Genomic DNA, 15,195 nt, shown 5'->3' with positions numbered 1-15,195 from the left:
ACCATATTAGCAGTATTGTCGCATCCTAAAAAATTTCATCACAGATTAATGAAAACAAAATATTAAAAACAGATATCCCTGGAGAAGGGGTATCCATTTGAAAAATATCTTGAAAGATGCATTTAGCCGGACAAAAAATTGAAACAAACAAATTGTATGGTAAAAAATGTAAAAATAAAATTATTACTGAAAAATCTGGTAATCATAATATAAAAAACAAATGTGGCTTTGTCACAACTTTCAATAGATCCCACAAGATCATTTGCAGAATTTTATCTAAACATTGGTATATTGTGAAAAGTGACCCAATTCTATCGGGTCACCTTCCTGTTGTACCGAACATCATATTTAGATGTAACATAAATTTGAAGAATTTTATAGCTCCCAGCTGCATCCAACCAGACTGCATAGCCAAAAACACAGCGGAGACTAAATCACTTTTTGTTACCAGATATCAAAGGATGTTATTCAGTGGGAAACCTAAATGTAAATGCTGCCTCATCCTCAAACATGGTTATTCCACCTCTCAGTCAGCAGTCACCACATTAATCACTTTTTCAATTGTAACACTACCTGCTTGATTGTGACTGCAATCTCCAATATGTTGGGAGAACGATACAACCTATGCATTGTCAAATTAATAAGCACCAATTAAATATAAAAAGCAGTGTGCTCAATTACAGTTTATGAAAACATTTTTTTATTAGAACATTAAAAATAAATATAATAAGGACAAAAATATTTCAATTAATTTACTTTTAACTATACTTGAGCATATACCCAATTATTGCCCCAATAGATTTCAAAGGCTGGTTAATGGTGCATCCTATGCGATTTTAAAATAATCTATCTTAATACCCAAAAGGTTAAACTATTGAAAACATGCTGTGAAAGGTTAAATAGACCATAAATATTTCTTCATCGAACCAGATTTTATACATATAGATTCTATTTATAGAACTATCCTTTTTTATATTAACTTCAAGGGATTTTATTCAGTTTTTATTGTTTAGCGATACAATGTCAAGCAAAAGGGCAACAATGTTTTATACTTTTGATTTTCAGGCTCCATATCTCTCAGTCCACTAAATGTGGAAAGCCTAAAGATAAATTTACAAAATACTAACAAAATAATAAAAATTAAAATTTAGATTTTTTTAGGAGCAAAATAGTAACAATGCAGTGACATGACGAGAATCTGCATTACTAATAATATGCTAAATAATTGCAAATAAAATTGATGCATTAGGTAGCCAAGATGATTGTCTATAACATGAAGGTAGTCTCACACTCAAAGCTGTAGTGGATGATGAGATATGAAGCCTGAAATTCAAAAGTTCACAACATTGTTACCCTTTTGCTTGTCACTGTATGTGTGCACTTATATATAAATAATTAAAGTAAGCAGTGTATTAATTGGTTACATATGTCCCTCCCAATTCCAATATAAGGCAGGGGTGATCATTGTAAGTATTGGACCTGAAGAAGGATTTGAACCAACACCGAAACGTGTTGTTTTAAACTTTGCATTAAAGTCTATCTTCATCTCCCAGTTCATCGATCCTTTCTGGCAGCGCTTGGAGATCGCCATTAACACAGCCTCTTCTTTCCAAACCAATATCTTCTCTCCACCCATGGGTATGAGTGCAGCAGCCGGAGCAGCAGCCTTTAACATTTGGTTCATTTAACGTTCATTGGAGCTGTCTTGCACACAACTCATCCAGGTGAGCGACTCACATTCAATTTTCTTGTTCATCTCTCTGTGGTATCACACAGGGAGTGCTCCCCCTCTTTGCTTCTTTTCATATTTAGGAGATTAGTGACATTTACACCAGTTAAAAATACATATTTATGGCATGTGACAGGTCTTTGTAATTTTCTTTTTATACACATACTCCTCTATAGATTTTACTGAGAACCTATCTTCCTTGTATACAGACTTCTTGTATGTCTCATGGGGTTATGTTAACACATCTCTCTATTGATACAGAAAGGATGTAGTCCGAAACGCGTCAGGTGTCTGGAATGTGTGCATGACAATTTTTTAATATGAATCAATAAAGATACACATTTTTATGAAAGACAGACTGCTGGATTTTTCCTTTCTAAATATTTATACAAGCACAAGCAGTCTATTGTGACAGGTTTAGGAAATTTGCTGCCTCCTGAATCAGACGGGTGCTTCAGGCCAGTGCTTTTTTTGTAAAAAAAATATTTGCTGGTACGCATCTCATTGAGGAGCGGGGGGGGGGTGCCGGTGCCGGTGCCAGTGGCGAGAGAATGGACGATCATGTGAGCACAAGTATGAGAGTTGTATCTGATCTGATGTTCCAGCCTCAGTCAATTTGCATACTTGCAGCTTCATAACCTCCCACTCTCACCGCCAGCACCGAGCACCAGAGAATCCTGACAGTGTGCAGTGTGCACACTGTGAGAATTCAGAAGTCTGCAGTCACAGAGTGACACAAGGAGTGACTGCAGACTCGTCACAAATTTGGACAACCCCTTTAATGCTCCTAACAACATAAATAAAAACATAGTAACCCTTAACTTGTCAGACGGCACAAGACTTTACTAAAGAGATTTCCACTACTTTAACATTAATGACCTTTCCTTAGGATAGGTCACCAATGTCTAACTGGTCAGGGTCCAGCACCTGGCAACCCCGTCAATTGCCTACTCTAGGTGCCCGTGGTGGCCGGAAGTGCTCAGTTCTGGATCTGCTCCATCTTCTGATAGTGGCAGCAGTCTCCTATTAAAATCAATGAGGCGGATGTGCAGTACTCGGCCGCGGACACCATCAGAGGACGGAGCAGATCCAGAAATAAGCATTTCCGGCCACCTGCACCATAATCATCTGATTGGTGGGGGTCCCTTTGCATTACATCAGAGGCAATGTGCAAGTGGGCCCAAGGCCTAATGATAAGACATTGTCAGTATCACAAATAAACATTTACATTCAGGTACCTTTATAGATCATGTTGTCTCTAGTCATTTCTTTCTATTCTTCATCTTGTCCTGACGCAATGATGACTTTTCGCATTCGTCTCTGCAGATTTCCATCTTCTCCGGTCTTCTGTAACACATCCAGACACGATGCCCCTAAAAGTAGCAGAATGATTATAATACTTCTACTTAAAAATATTTGCCCTACACTGTGCCCCAGAATAAATAATGGCCCCTCACAGTATTCTCTGCACAAAATATGACCCACACTATCCCTCTTATGGTACATGGCCTACATATTCCCTCTTTCCAAACTGAGCGTACTGTTTACAGTGTCCTTTACACTGTGTCCCTTTATACTGCCCAGTCTTTATACTGTGCCTTCATCACACTCCCCCTCCTTGTTATAACCTCACACTGTCCTCCCATTCTGCCCCTTCTCCATACCACCCCCCTCCACTACCCAGTCTTTATTCTGTGCCCCTCACATTCTTCTCATCCCTTACTGTCTCCTCACTACCTCCTGTGTGTCCATACACTTTTCCACCTCACTCCCCATCCTGCCCACTTGCTCCTCATACCATGTCACTATTGTGTCCTCGAAATTTCTTTCAAGTTTGCTCCACATCCTCTCTGTCCCCATGCATCACCCCTCATCCTCTCTGTCCCCATGCATCAACCCTCATCCTCTCTGTCCCCATGCATCACCCCTCATCCTCTCTGTCCCCATATATCACCCCCTCATCCTCTCTGTCCCCATACATCATCCCCTCATCCTCTCTCTCCCCATGCATGAAACCTCATCCTCTCTCTCCCCATACTGTGTCCAAAGATACTTCTCCCTCACCATCCTCTCTTCCCACCATACTCTGTACACAAATAGTTCCCTCCCCCACCCATACTGTGTATATACATATTGCCCCCTCCCCACCCTCTGCCCCCCCAAAGTGTGTCCACAGATGTTTCCCATTCCCCACCCTGTCCCCCCGATAGTGTGTCCACAGATGATTCCCATTCCTCACCCTCTGTCCACCCCATAGTGTGTCCACAGATAGTTCCCTCCCCCACCCTCTCTCCCCCATACTGTTTCATAAATACTCCCTTTTCACCCCATAATATTCCTCCTCCATGTCTTCTTCAGCTCCACAATGGAGCACTTAACAGCGTCTCTCTGCCGCCTCTGCGCTGCGGCGCTGGCTTCCGGGTCAGCAGTCTGATCAGCTGAACTGATCACATGAAAGTCCTCGCTCTGACCCGTAAGTCAGCATCGGCGTCACCGCTCCAATTGTCCTCGTGTCTGACAGATACAAGGACAATTGATCAGTGGGAGCCGCGCACTGCACTTTCTATGAGTGCGGCTGTCAGCGTGACAGCCACGCTCAGAAAATAGCGGCTCCCACCCCGGCAGACTTCCACACCGCAGCATCAGGCAGCAGACAGTGCCCCGCCATCTCCTCCCTAGAGACGCCTCTGGCTTGTGCCTCCGTCCACATGGCTGATTTGTATAGTTTACAAATTAGCCATGTGGACAGAGCCAGAGGCGCTCTTCAGATTTTCCGGTACCCCGTACCGGCGCGTACCGCCGCAAACAAAAGCACTGCTTCAGGCACTCCAAAACAGTTTGCACCATTTGCACCAGGCAAGTTTGATGCAGCTGGCCACAACCAGCTTTATTGGAGCCATATATAAACCAGTAAAAATAAAACACAAATGATACAACAGAAAATCCTAGGCCAGTTGGCTAGTAACCATACATGTAAGTTCTGACTCCCCAGAGATGAGCCTAGTGCACAGCACCAAATCAAATAATTGCTTTACCCATAGCAGTTTCCAAGGAGCAGAGAAAGAACCATCAGCTTGTAGGATCTCTGCCCCTGTATAGCAAACTTGAGCAGGAAAATTACAATAATTATGTTGAAAACCCAAAGCTCCTAAATGGAGCAGGACAATGCATAGTTTCCTTCTACCGAACTCCCTGGGTGGTTTATTTCCACCGTTTAAGACAAGAACACTTTTCCCTGGTCCTGGTATTATATATATATATATATATATATATATATGTATATAAAATGTACACACACATATAATCACAACTATCATGGGTCTTTAATAGTACTGGTCTTCTCAGATGGGTCAAAAAAAGCCTTTATGCTCCCATGAACTCCAGAGTTTAGGTACGACTATAGCCTCTGCAACCACCATAGTTATGCCTCTACTGGTGAGGTCAAGCCTTAGATATCCTTCTAATGCTTCTAAGTTAACAATGATTCATATAAGACATTTTTCTTTACAATGTTTCATATGCATTAGATGGGATAAGAAACATCAAACTTTCCAGTGTATAAGGATATTCATTTTTTTTCTTTCTTAAACTTAGCAATTCCTAAACTTTTGAACAAAAAAATATGTCATGGTTCAGATTGTTAATATTATAATAGGGTTTGTTTGGTTGTTTTTTTGCACAATGGCACTTGAAAGCTAGTGGACATTTCAGAATTTTCCATATTTCTTCATAAATTTGACTGAAAAGTACATCAGATTTTCCCAAAAGTCCTAAAAGTAGATGAAGATAATCAAGTAAAAGAAATGGGTCAAAAATAGTACCCTTTGTACCTTTTTTTTTATTGCGCAAAATGATATGGTATCACATCTTTGAATGGCAAAAGTAAAGCCTGCTTTACACATTACAATTACACATGCAATCTCGTATGCGATCGCACACGCCCCCATCGTATGTGAGGCAGGTTCAGTTTGTTGCCCGTGTCGCACAAACGATTAAATCCCGTCACACGTACTTACCTTCCATACGACCTTGCTGTGGGCGGCGAACATCCTCTTCCTGTAGTGGGGGGGACGTTCGGCGTCACAGTGACATCACACAGCGGCCGGCCAATAGAAGCGGAGGGGCTGAGATGAGTGGGACGTAAACATCCCGCCCACCTCCTTCCTTCCGCATTGCAGGCGGGATGCAGGTAAGATGTGTTCATCGTTCCCGGGGTGTCACACACAGCGATGTGTGCTGCGTCGGGAACATTGAACAACCGGACGTTCAATTTTTAAAATTTGAACGACGTGTATGGGATCAACGTGTTTTCGTACAATCGCAATCGCACGTAGGTTTCACACGCTACAACAACACTAACGAAGCCGGATGTGCGTCACTTACGACGTGACCCCGCTGACACATCGTTAGATTTATTGTAGCATGTAAAGCCGCTTCAGTGAAGCTTTAGAATTATCAGATAATTTGAAGGAGAAATTAATGGGAGGACAATCAGGTGTGAGTGGGCCACCTGTTTTGTTACAGAACAGGGATCTATCAAAGTCTTATCTTTACAACAGACATTTGCAATATGCACTTCCACAAACCAAACAAAGAATGTTTCTGAGAACCTCAAAACAAGAGTTGTTGATGCACATCAGACCCAAAGAAACTAGTCTTGAAATTTTTCCAAATTCCACAGTCAGACAGATTGTATAGAAACAGAGGAAAATCAATATTATTATTATTATTCATCCCAGGAGACGAGCAACAAAGATCCGTCCAAGAGTAAGGCGCATAATAGTCTGCAATATCACAAAGGAACCCAAGTTAAACCCTAAACAACTAAAGGCCTCTCTCACATTAGCTACTGTTAATTAATGATCATCATAAGTCTACCCTAAGTAAGACATGGAACAATAATGGTGTGCATGGTAGGATTGCAAGTAGAAAACCACTGCTCTCCAAAAAGAACATTACAGCTCATTTGCAGTCCACTAAAGACTGAACGAGCCAAAAGGCTAATGGATCAAAGATTTAGGGACTTTTAAGACCAAAGTAGAGCTTTTTGGCCCAAATGAAAAGCGTTATGTTTGAAGAAAGAAACACAGTGGTGGTAGTATCATGGTTTGGGCCTGTATTGCCGAATCTAAGCCAGGATGGGGTATAATCATTGAAGGAACAATGAATTCTAAATTCAGCAACTTGTTAAGGAAAATGTCAGGATATACTGTATGCCCATGAGCTGAATTTTAAGAGAACATGGCTCATGCAGTAAGACAATAACCCAAAGCACACAAGTCATTCTACAAAATAATGGCTAAAGAAGTAAAAAGTTTAAAGAATAATCCCACCAATGGAAAAAAACCACCAACATACAGAGATGAAGCTGTTTTCTAAGAATTCCTCTAACCTAATGTGCAAAACTAAATCGAGAATTAGTGAAAATATTTAGATGCCGTTATTACTTCTCAAAGCGGTCATTTTCCTTAATAAAAAAAAATGGCTAAATCAAATTTTTTCTCATTTTTTTACTTGATTGAACTATTTACTTTTAAGATTTGTGTGATAATTTGATGTAGTTTTTAGATCAAATTTAGGGAAACATATGGAAGATTCTGAAAGGTTCAGGACCACTGTAAATGTAAATGTAGTCTACATATCAATAACATCATAATGATAAAAATAGGAAATGAAAGACTAGGAGCATCTCAGTAGAAAATAATTATAATAAAAATAATTGAATTTACTCAAAAAAATAATTATAGGGTAATTTTAAAATTATCTACATGTTCATTCAACAACTAGATGGGAAAATGAACTTTTTGCTCTTTTTAGTTTTTGTACTAAATCTCATCACAGAAGTAGCTAGAAGAGTGACTAGATCTCATCCCAGAAGGAAGGAAGCATTTATAATAGCTGTTTCGTCTTTTTCCTTTCAGAATTATTATTTTTTTTATTGTTTTGTTCCGTGTTTTTTTTTATTAAAGAAAATAGAGGAGGTGGGTGAAACCTGTCATTCATTTAAAAATGTTTGTACGTTCCTACTACTTTTTTCTCAAATCATACAGTTTACTTGCATTGAAAAAATCCATCCTCAAAATATCTGGAATTTTTAGCCAATATAATTGGTCATTAATAACGATATTCAAATATTTTAAATTAACATAAATTACAATTTTTACCTCATTGTGTATACGGCATCATCACCTTAGAAGAAATATAACTTGGTTTTTTTGCTTTTTTTTTACAGAACTTCCACTAGCTGCACGAAGAGGTGATCAAGGCCCAGTTGGTGAACCAGGGCCAAGAGGGCCATCTGGGCCACCTGGACCACCAGGACAAGGACTGCCAGGACCTAAAGGAAACCCAGGCCCCGCTGGTCCACCAGGATATCCTGGAATTGGCAAGCCAGGAATGCCAGGCATGCCAGGAAAACCAGGAGGCATTGGAATTTCAGGTCCAAAAGGAGATCACGGTCCAAAAGGAGAATGTGGACAAGCTGGGCAGCCAGGGCCCCAGGGGGCACCTGGCCTTGCTGGATTAGCTGGCATTGGAAAACCAGGTGAGCCAGGTTTACCAGGACTTCCAGGAACTAAAGGTGAACAAGGATTTAAAGGACCACCTGGATATCCTGGCATTGCAGGCCCAAAAGGAGATAAGGGAATTGGCGTACCAGGATTACCTGGACTTAAAGGTCCCCCAGGATTACAAGGACAACCGGGCCCACCTGGCTTGCCTGGTATTGGTAAACCTGGCATGAATGGGTTCCCAGGACCAAAAGGGCACCATGGTAATCCTGGGATACAAGGTCAACCAGGACTAGAAGGACCTACTGGACCACCTGGGCTTCAGGGTCCACCAGGAATTCCAGGTGTTGGAAAACCAGGTCAGGATGGTCTTCCCGGTGAAATTGGAATACCTGGTGGCAAAGGGGATCAAGGACTTCCTGGTTTACCTGGAGGTCCAGGTCTTCCTGGAATTGGCAAACCAGGTTTTCCTGGACTTAAAGGTGAGCGTGGTTACAATGGTCCACCAGGCCCCATTGGCCCAAAAGGTGAGAAAGGTCATATAGGTGAACCAGGTATTGGAGGCCAACCAGGTGAGCCAGGTCCAGCAGGATTACCAGGACCTTTAGGACCTCCAGGTGTGGGTGGATTTCCAGGGCCCAAAGGAGATCGTGGCATTGGAGGTGCTGAAGGACCAACAGGATCAAAAGGTGAACCAGGAAGTCAAGGACTTCCAGGTAAACAAGGATTTCCAGGTGAAGTGGGGCCTCAGGGTCTGAGAGGTTTACCAGGACCAATAGGTCCTAAAGGAGAAGGGGGACACAAAGGTTTAACTGGACCACCTGGTGCACCTGGATTGCCTGGACCTAAAGGAGAATCTGGAATTCCTGGTGAACTAGGTTTGCAAGGACCAACTGGAATACCTGGTCTTGCAGGGCCAAGTGGTCCTATTGGTCCTCCTGGACTTCCAGGACCTAAAGGAGATCAAGGTTTACAGGGGGCACCTGGTATACCAGGCGTTGGCAAAGCTGGTGTGCCAGGCCAGCAGGGTCCAATAGGGCCACCTGGAGCAATAGGACCCCCTGGACAACGTGGCTTACCTGGTCCTCCTGGTCCACCAGGTGAGCCTGGACTTCCAGCAGAAATCCCACCTACACCACCAGGAATGGGCCAGTATTTGCCAAATGTAGGACCTGCAATTGATGGAGTAAAAACCCCACATGGTTATCAAGGAAAGAAAGGAGGTACAGTTCCAGTTCATGAGATGCCAGCCTTTACAGCTGAACTAACTACTGCCTTCCCACCGGTAGGAGAACCCATAAAGTTTGAAAGATTACTGTACAATGGCAGACAAGGCTACAATCCACTCACAGGCATATTCACTTGTGAAATTCCTGGAATCTACTACTTCTCCTACCATATCCATTGTAAAGGTGCAAACGTTTGGGTGGCATTGTACAAGAATGCTGAGCCATTGATGTACACGTATGATGAGTATAAGAAAGGCTATCTGGACCAAGCTTCAGGCAGTGCAGTTGTCCCACTGATGCATGGAGACAAAGTATATATTCAAATGCCGTCAGATCAAGCATCTGGACTATACGCTGGACAATATGTCCACTCATCATTCTCTGGATATTTATTGTATCCAATGTGAACAAAAATTAGTAGAGACTTCTAAATTAAATTTGCTTTTACTTTTTTTATATTGGTAATAACTGCCTTAAAAACACTGCTACCAGCGGCAATATTTTGCTAAACGGTATATTTCTGGCCTGAAGGTATCACCTTATGTTGAATGGTTGGACCATCCTTTACCACAGCTTAAATCTTCTATTGTACTATGCACATTATCTAAAAACAGAGTTGAAGACTTTATTTTCATTGAATTAAGGTCTGGTGCTACCCTCTATAGTGTCCTGGCACATACTGCACATACAGATCAAAATGTTTTTGTTCCTTAACTCTGGCATTCTTTCATCTACAGTATTATTTGAAATTAATATATTTTATTGCATAGTTTACATGTAAATTTGTGAAAAGTAAAGAGTTTACTAAAAAAAAAAATCAACAAAAAAAAGGTTACTGTGGGTACAAAGCTATGAAATCTGTGTTCATTCAAATGTAATGCCCATCTGACCATCATGTTTTTGTAAGCGGTAGAGAATTTTTTTTGGTATGTGTAAAACTATTTCAAGGGTTTTGCTTAACAAAAAGTGCCACTCCACTCCATCACGAGCTGCAATACCACACACAACCCAAGGGGAGAATGGCATTGTTTCTTGGGAGGGGGGTAGATCTTTTTTCTAAAAAATTGTGTTTTCGTGATATACACGTGTATAATTTGGAAAACGAATAATCTTTGACTTTTCCAATGTATTGTCAGAATACATCCTGTTAATGAGAAATCTGATGCTTGTTAAGTTTTAATAGTGATCAAAAAGCTCCAAAATGCACATTTTCTGTGTTCCCTATGACCAGAATATTTTCTGTACAGTTTTTTTTTTCCAAACCAAGAGCACAAATTAAATTAAAAGGCTATGATATATTTACTATACTAAGACACACAACAGAATTTCTAGAAAAGATAAGCGGTGTATGGACCTTTTTTGCCCTTCTGATGTGATTAGGATGAATTCACGACCAAGAAGATTAATAGCATCTGTGGTTTATTTTCTACGCGTTTCGAAACTAACACCAGCTTCTTCTTCAGGATAAAAAACAAAAAACTATTCATGGCTTTTCCTGACAAAGAATCTGGTGTTAGCTTCGAAATGATTAGAAAATAAACTGCAGAAGATAACACCAAATTCTACTTAAGAAAAACTCACATATAGTTTTGTGTATTTTCCAGAAGAAGCAGTTGATGTTAGCTTCGAGACATGTAGAAAATAAACCACAGATACTATTAACCCTCTTGGTCATGGATTCATCCTATTTATATCAGAAGCGCAAAAATATCCATATACCATATATTTTTTCCTGACACTTCTCCTTTGGATCTGCAGCAGCCCTGCATTATATGTGCTTTTGTCACTCACACCAGGTGACCAAACCAATTATTTCTGTTCTTCTATACCACCGGATAAGACTCTATGCGCTCCATGTCACTCCCCAGTCTCTCCAATACAATTCTTGTCATCTTCAGCCATGCCTAACCCTACTACACCATGTTCTGTGAGCTTGCCTTATCCTGACTAGCGTTTTATGTGCAGATTTAGTATTAGTTTTGCTTGTGGATTTTTTTTTAAAGGAACGCTAAACCTATAAATGTAAATTAGAAATCTAGTTATTGTTACGGTTTATTAGTTTAGAGTGAAAAAAAATATAAAGCCTTGTAGAACGTAGAAATTCTGCAGACAACACGGCTTACTCGGCTTAGTCATGGGCCTTGGCTAATTCAACGTAACCAACTTTTGTCCTACTGTGGGGCAGGAAGCCTACAGACCGTTGGGTACATCTACACAGGATGCCAAAAATTTATCGTAGATTCTGCTGTGTAGTGAAATCCATTAGAAAATTGCATAAAAATAAAAAATTCACACTGTTTGTCAATTTAGTGTTTTGAGTTGCGTAGTTCTCAGCCATTTTGCTGCTATTTTATTCTGCAGATTTTCCGCCGATGCTTCCAGGTGGAAAATAGTATATCTGTTGTGGTTAAACTTAGCTGCGAAGCCAGACACAGGACAATAAGAGGCAGAAAGAGTAGGGACGGACATACAATTAGTACAACCTGTGCAGCTGCACAGGGGCCCAAGTGAGAAGGGGCACCACTTCCACCTCCAGAGAGACAAGCAACTTCTGTCAGACACATTATTGGACTGTAAAATGACAATCACTTTTCTTTCAGTGGGGCCCTTTTCTGTCTGTCACTGAGAAGGAGATATGGCTGAGCTCCTAGTAGACATAGAAAAGATTTCTTTATATATTTTTTTTGCTTTTATTGTAATGTGAAACGAAATGGGATCAAATAATATGAGGATATTAAGGGGGTTGGCCACCTTCTCCATCTGAGTGTTTGCTCTCGTTAAAATAAAAACACTTATATTCACCTCCAGTGCGGATGCTGTTTCAGCGGTGTCGGCATTTGTTCTCCCAGAGGTCAAGAAAGGTTGTTACGTCACACGAGCCCCGCGCCCAATCAGCACCAGTTTCCCTCTCCCGCCTTTGGAAAATCGAACATTAAGAGAAAGTCAGCGCTGCTGCTGGTCGCCAACTTTCTATTGATGTTTGATATGTCCGAAGGCGGGGGAGAGAAGTCGGTGCTGATTGGACGCAGGGCTCTCGTGACATAACCTCACATGAAACCAGGAGAGTGAATCCTGAAACAGCAGGAACAGCGCCAGCACTGGAGGGAAGTGTGTGTTTTCATTTTAACGGGGGATATGCCTCTGATTGAAAAGGGGTTGTCCAAATAGTGGACAACCTCTTTTAATATGGGACTGCTGAGATACCAGTTGTACATTTCCTGTGTTTAGTGTTCCTTTAATTATGTTTTTTTATTTTATCTGTGCTTTATCTGCCTAGGCATGATTTTTATTCTACGATTTCAATGTATCTAGAATGAGAAATGAAGCACCTTTTCAGAAAGTCTTGATGAAAAATATTTATTTCCAGCTGTGCAGAATTAAGCATTTCCATGGTAACAGACTACAAACACTATGTAGTCTGATCCTACATACTCTGTATTCTTCATGCCAACCCACTCAAAAAAATAGGAGACATATGGAAGGGAGATTACAGCGGGATCGGAATACTCCAAAACCATGGGAAAGCATAGGTCTGTAATGGAGCTTTGCATAAAGAATAGTAGGAAATTTTTCAATTAAAAAGATGCGCAAAGTTTTTGGGTTTATTTTAGATGTATTAAAGAAATAATAAAAAAATAAAAAAAGTATAGTGAAGATGAACATGCGGTAAAAGCGCACCTTTAAACCAACTCTGCTGCATGACCAGTTAGGCGTAATGTGCACTGCTCAGGAGCTTCGAAAATTAGGAGGTTTTTTTAATATGTACCATGTATGCTGCATCTATATTTACCAAGTTTGATTTAAGATTTAGATATTTGCTATAGAAATGCTGCTAGCAAATGATCACTCACCTTAAGTAGACATTGGTTATCCAGGTTATTATACTACAGCACACATCATCATAGGCAATAGACATAGGGAGCAGAGAGTATCTTTGTTAAATCATGGTTTCACTATATCCATAGCTTAAATAAACTGTTCTATATTTGGACGATGTAATTTTAAAGTAAAAAAAAAAATATAAAAAATGTAAAAAAAAAAAGCAAAAACAAACTTTTTGATGCAAATATTGTTATCATGCTTTAAATATTCAATAGGTGCCAGATTTTCAAGTATTGATTTGAATTCCTAATTTTACCAAAATAGAGTAGTTTCATTCTAAAACATATATGCATCCACCCTGCTGGTTACTACTATACTATTACTATATCGATGCAATTTCATAAGTAAATTATTTTTGTTTAAAAAAAAATGAAAAAAATGACAGTATTTTACAAACGCATCTCAGATTTCCTGAATCACTGCACAGCATAAATAAGACATACTGTATTTTCAAATGGTGCTAAATATAAAAAGGTGAATTCTGTTTAATGTAAAAATGAAAATGCAAGAATATTGTTCTTGAAATGATATGTCCCTGTGATGATCTGAGGCAATGGAATGAACACTGCGGTTACGTCGGTGATACTGGCGATGGTTACTGCTGTTCTTGAAATCTGGCGTTTGTCACAAATAAGATCCTGATTGGAATGTGAAACTGAAAATCTACAAAGTGTTGTTGAACAATAAAGTTCTTTTCCCCAAATATCTGGTACTGTTGCCTTATTTTCGCGACTTACATGTTAACAAGGAGTGATAATGATGACTGGATAGCTGGATGGATGACTAGATAGATGGATGAAAAGATGATAAATTATTATTATTATTATTATTAATAATAATAATAATATTTATTTATAGAGCACCATTAATTCCATGGTGCCGTACTTGAGAAGGGGTTTACATACAGAATACATATATAAGTTACAATAGACAGACTAGTACAGAGGGAAGAGGACCCTGCCCTTGCGGGCTTACATTCTATAGGATTTTGGTAAGGAGACAGTAGGTGGGATGTAGGTTGGGTGGCAGCTGCGCACGGTGGTGTGGCGGCAGCACCGCACAGTGGTGCAGTGGCAGCAGCTCCACATGGTGGTCATGCGGCAGCAGCTTCGCATGGTGGTGAGGCAGCAGCTGTGGTGGTGGTGAAGCAGTGGGGTCATTGAAGATTGTAGGCATTACTGAACAGATGAGTCTTCAAGTTCCGAAAAGTTTCTGAAAAGGTGATAAATGAATAGATAGAAAAACACAGAAATTCCCTCCAAGCAGATCAATACATTGGGCCAATAAAGTTTTGGACTTTATTGGCCAATTGCATTGAATTACTTTTGCACATGAACTACTAAGGCTAGTTTCACACATCCATCTTTTCGCCGGATTGGCGGATCCAGCACACTCCAGTACAGTGTATACAGTACAATGGCAGTGTGACAAGCTCCGGTCAGATGCTGTCATGTGACTGGAGCATGTCTCCTGGAAGTTTCCGCGCTACCATTGTACTGTATCACATTGTACTGGAGTGCGCCGGATTCGCCAATCCGACGAAAAGACGGATGTGTGAAATGGCCCTTAGAGTGCTACCTTTCTTTTTCTTATGAGTAGTGATGGACGATCCCAAACTATAAAGTTCGGAGTCCATACTGGACACATAGTGTCCATGCCCAGAACCTGAATGTGGACTTCTCAGGGAAGTCCATGTCACTGTGAGGCTATGTGCGCACGTTGCATACTTCACTGCAGAAATTTCTGCAGCGATCTGAAGAGCACACGTGCGCTTCAAATCGCTGCCGAAAATGTCCGTAGTGAAAAAAAAAAAAAAAGACGATTCCATGCGCTCTGCCTGCAGCTC

The 15,195-nt window shown here is 40.6% G+C and overlaps 1 protein-coding gene across 2 annotated transcripts in view; it reads left to right on the top strand.

Annotated features, from left to right (window-relative positions):
• Positions 1 to 14,011, top strand: part of COL8A1 (collagen type VIII alpha 1 chain) — a 143,919-nt gene extending 129,908 nt beyond the window's left edge. For both annotated transcript variants that reach the window (XM_075335141.1, XM_075335140.1), the window contains one exon: positions 7,962 to 14,011. In XM_075335141.1, coding sequence (XP_075191256.1) covers positions 7,962 to 9,874 — 1,913 coding nt within the window. In that variant the 3' untranslated portion in view covers positions 9,875 to 14,011. The remainder of the gene's footprint in view (positions 1 to 7,961) is intronic.
• Positions 14,012 to 15,195: the final 1,184 nt, after the last annotated feature.

This window comes from Anomaloglossus baeobatrachus, chromosome 2 (genome assembly GCF_048569485.1).
Source record: "Anomaloglossus baeobatrachus isolate aAnoBae1 chromosome 2, aAnoBae1.hap1, whole genome shotgun sequence".
Classification (NCBI taxonomy): domain Eukaryota; kingdom Metazoa; phylum Chordata; class Amphibia; order Anura; family Aromobatidae; genus Anomaloglossus; species Anomaloglossus baeobatrachus.
Note: the sequence above shows the minus strand (reverse complement) of the source record. Positions and strands in the feature narration are given on the sequence as shown.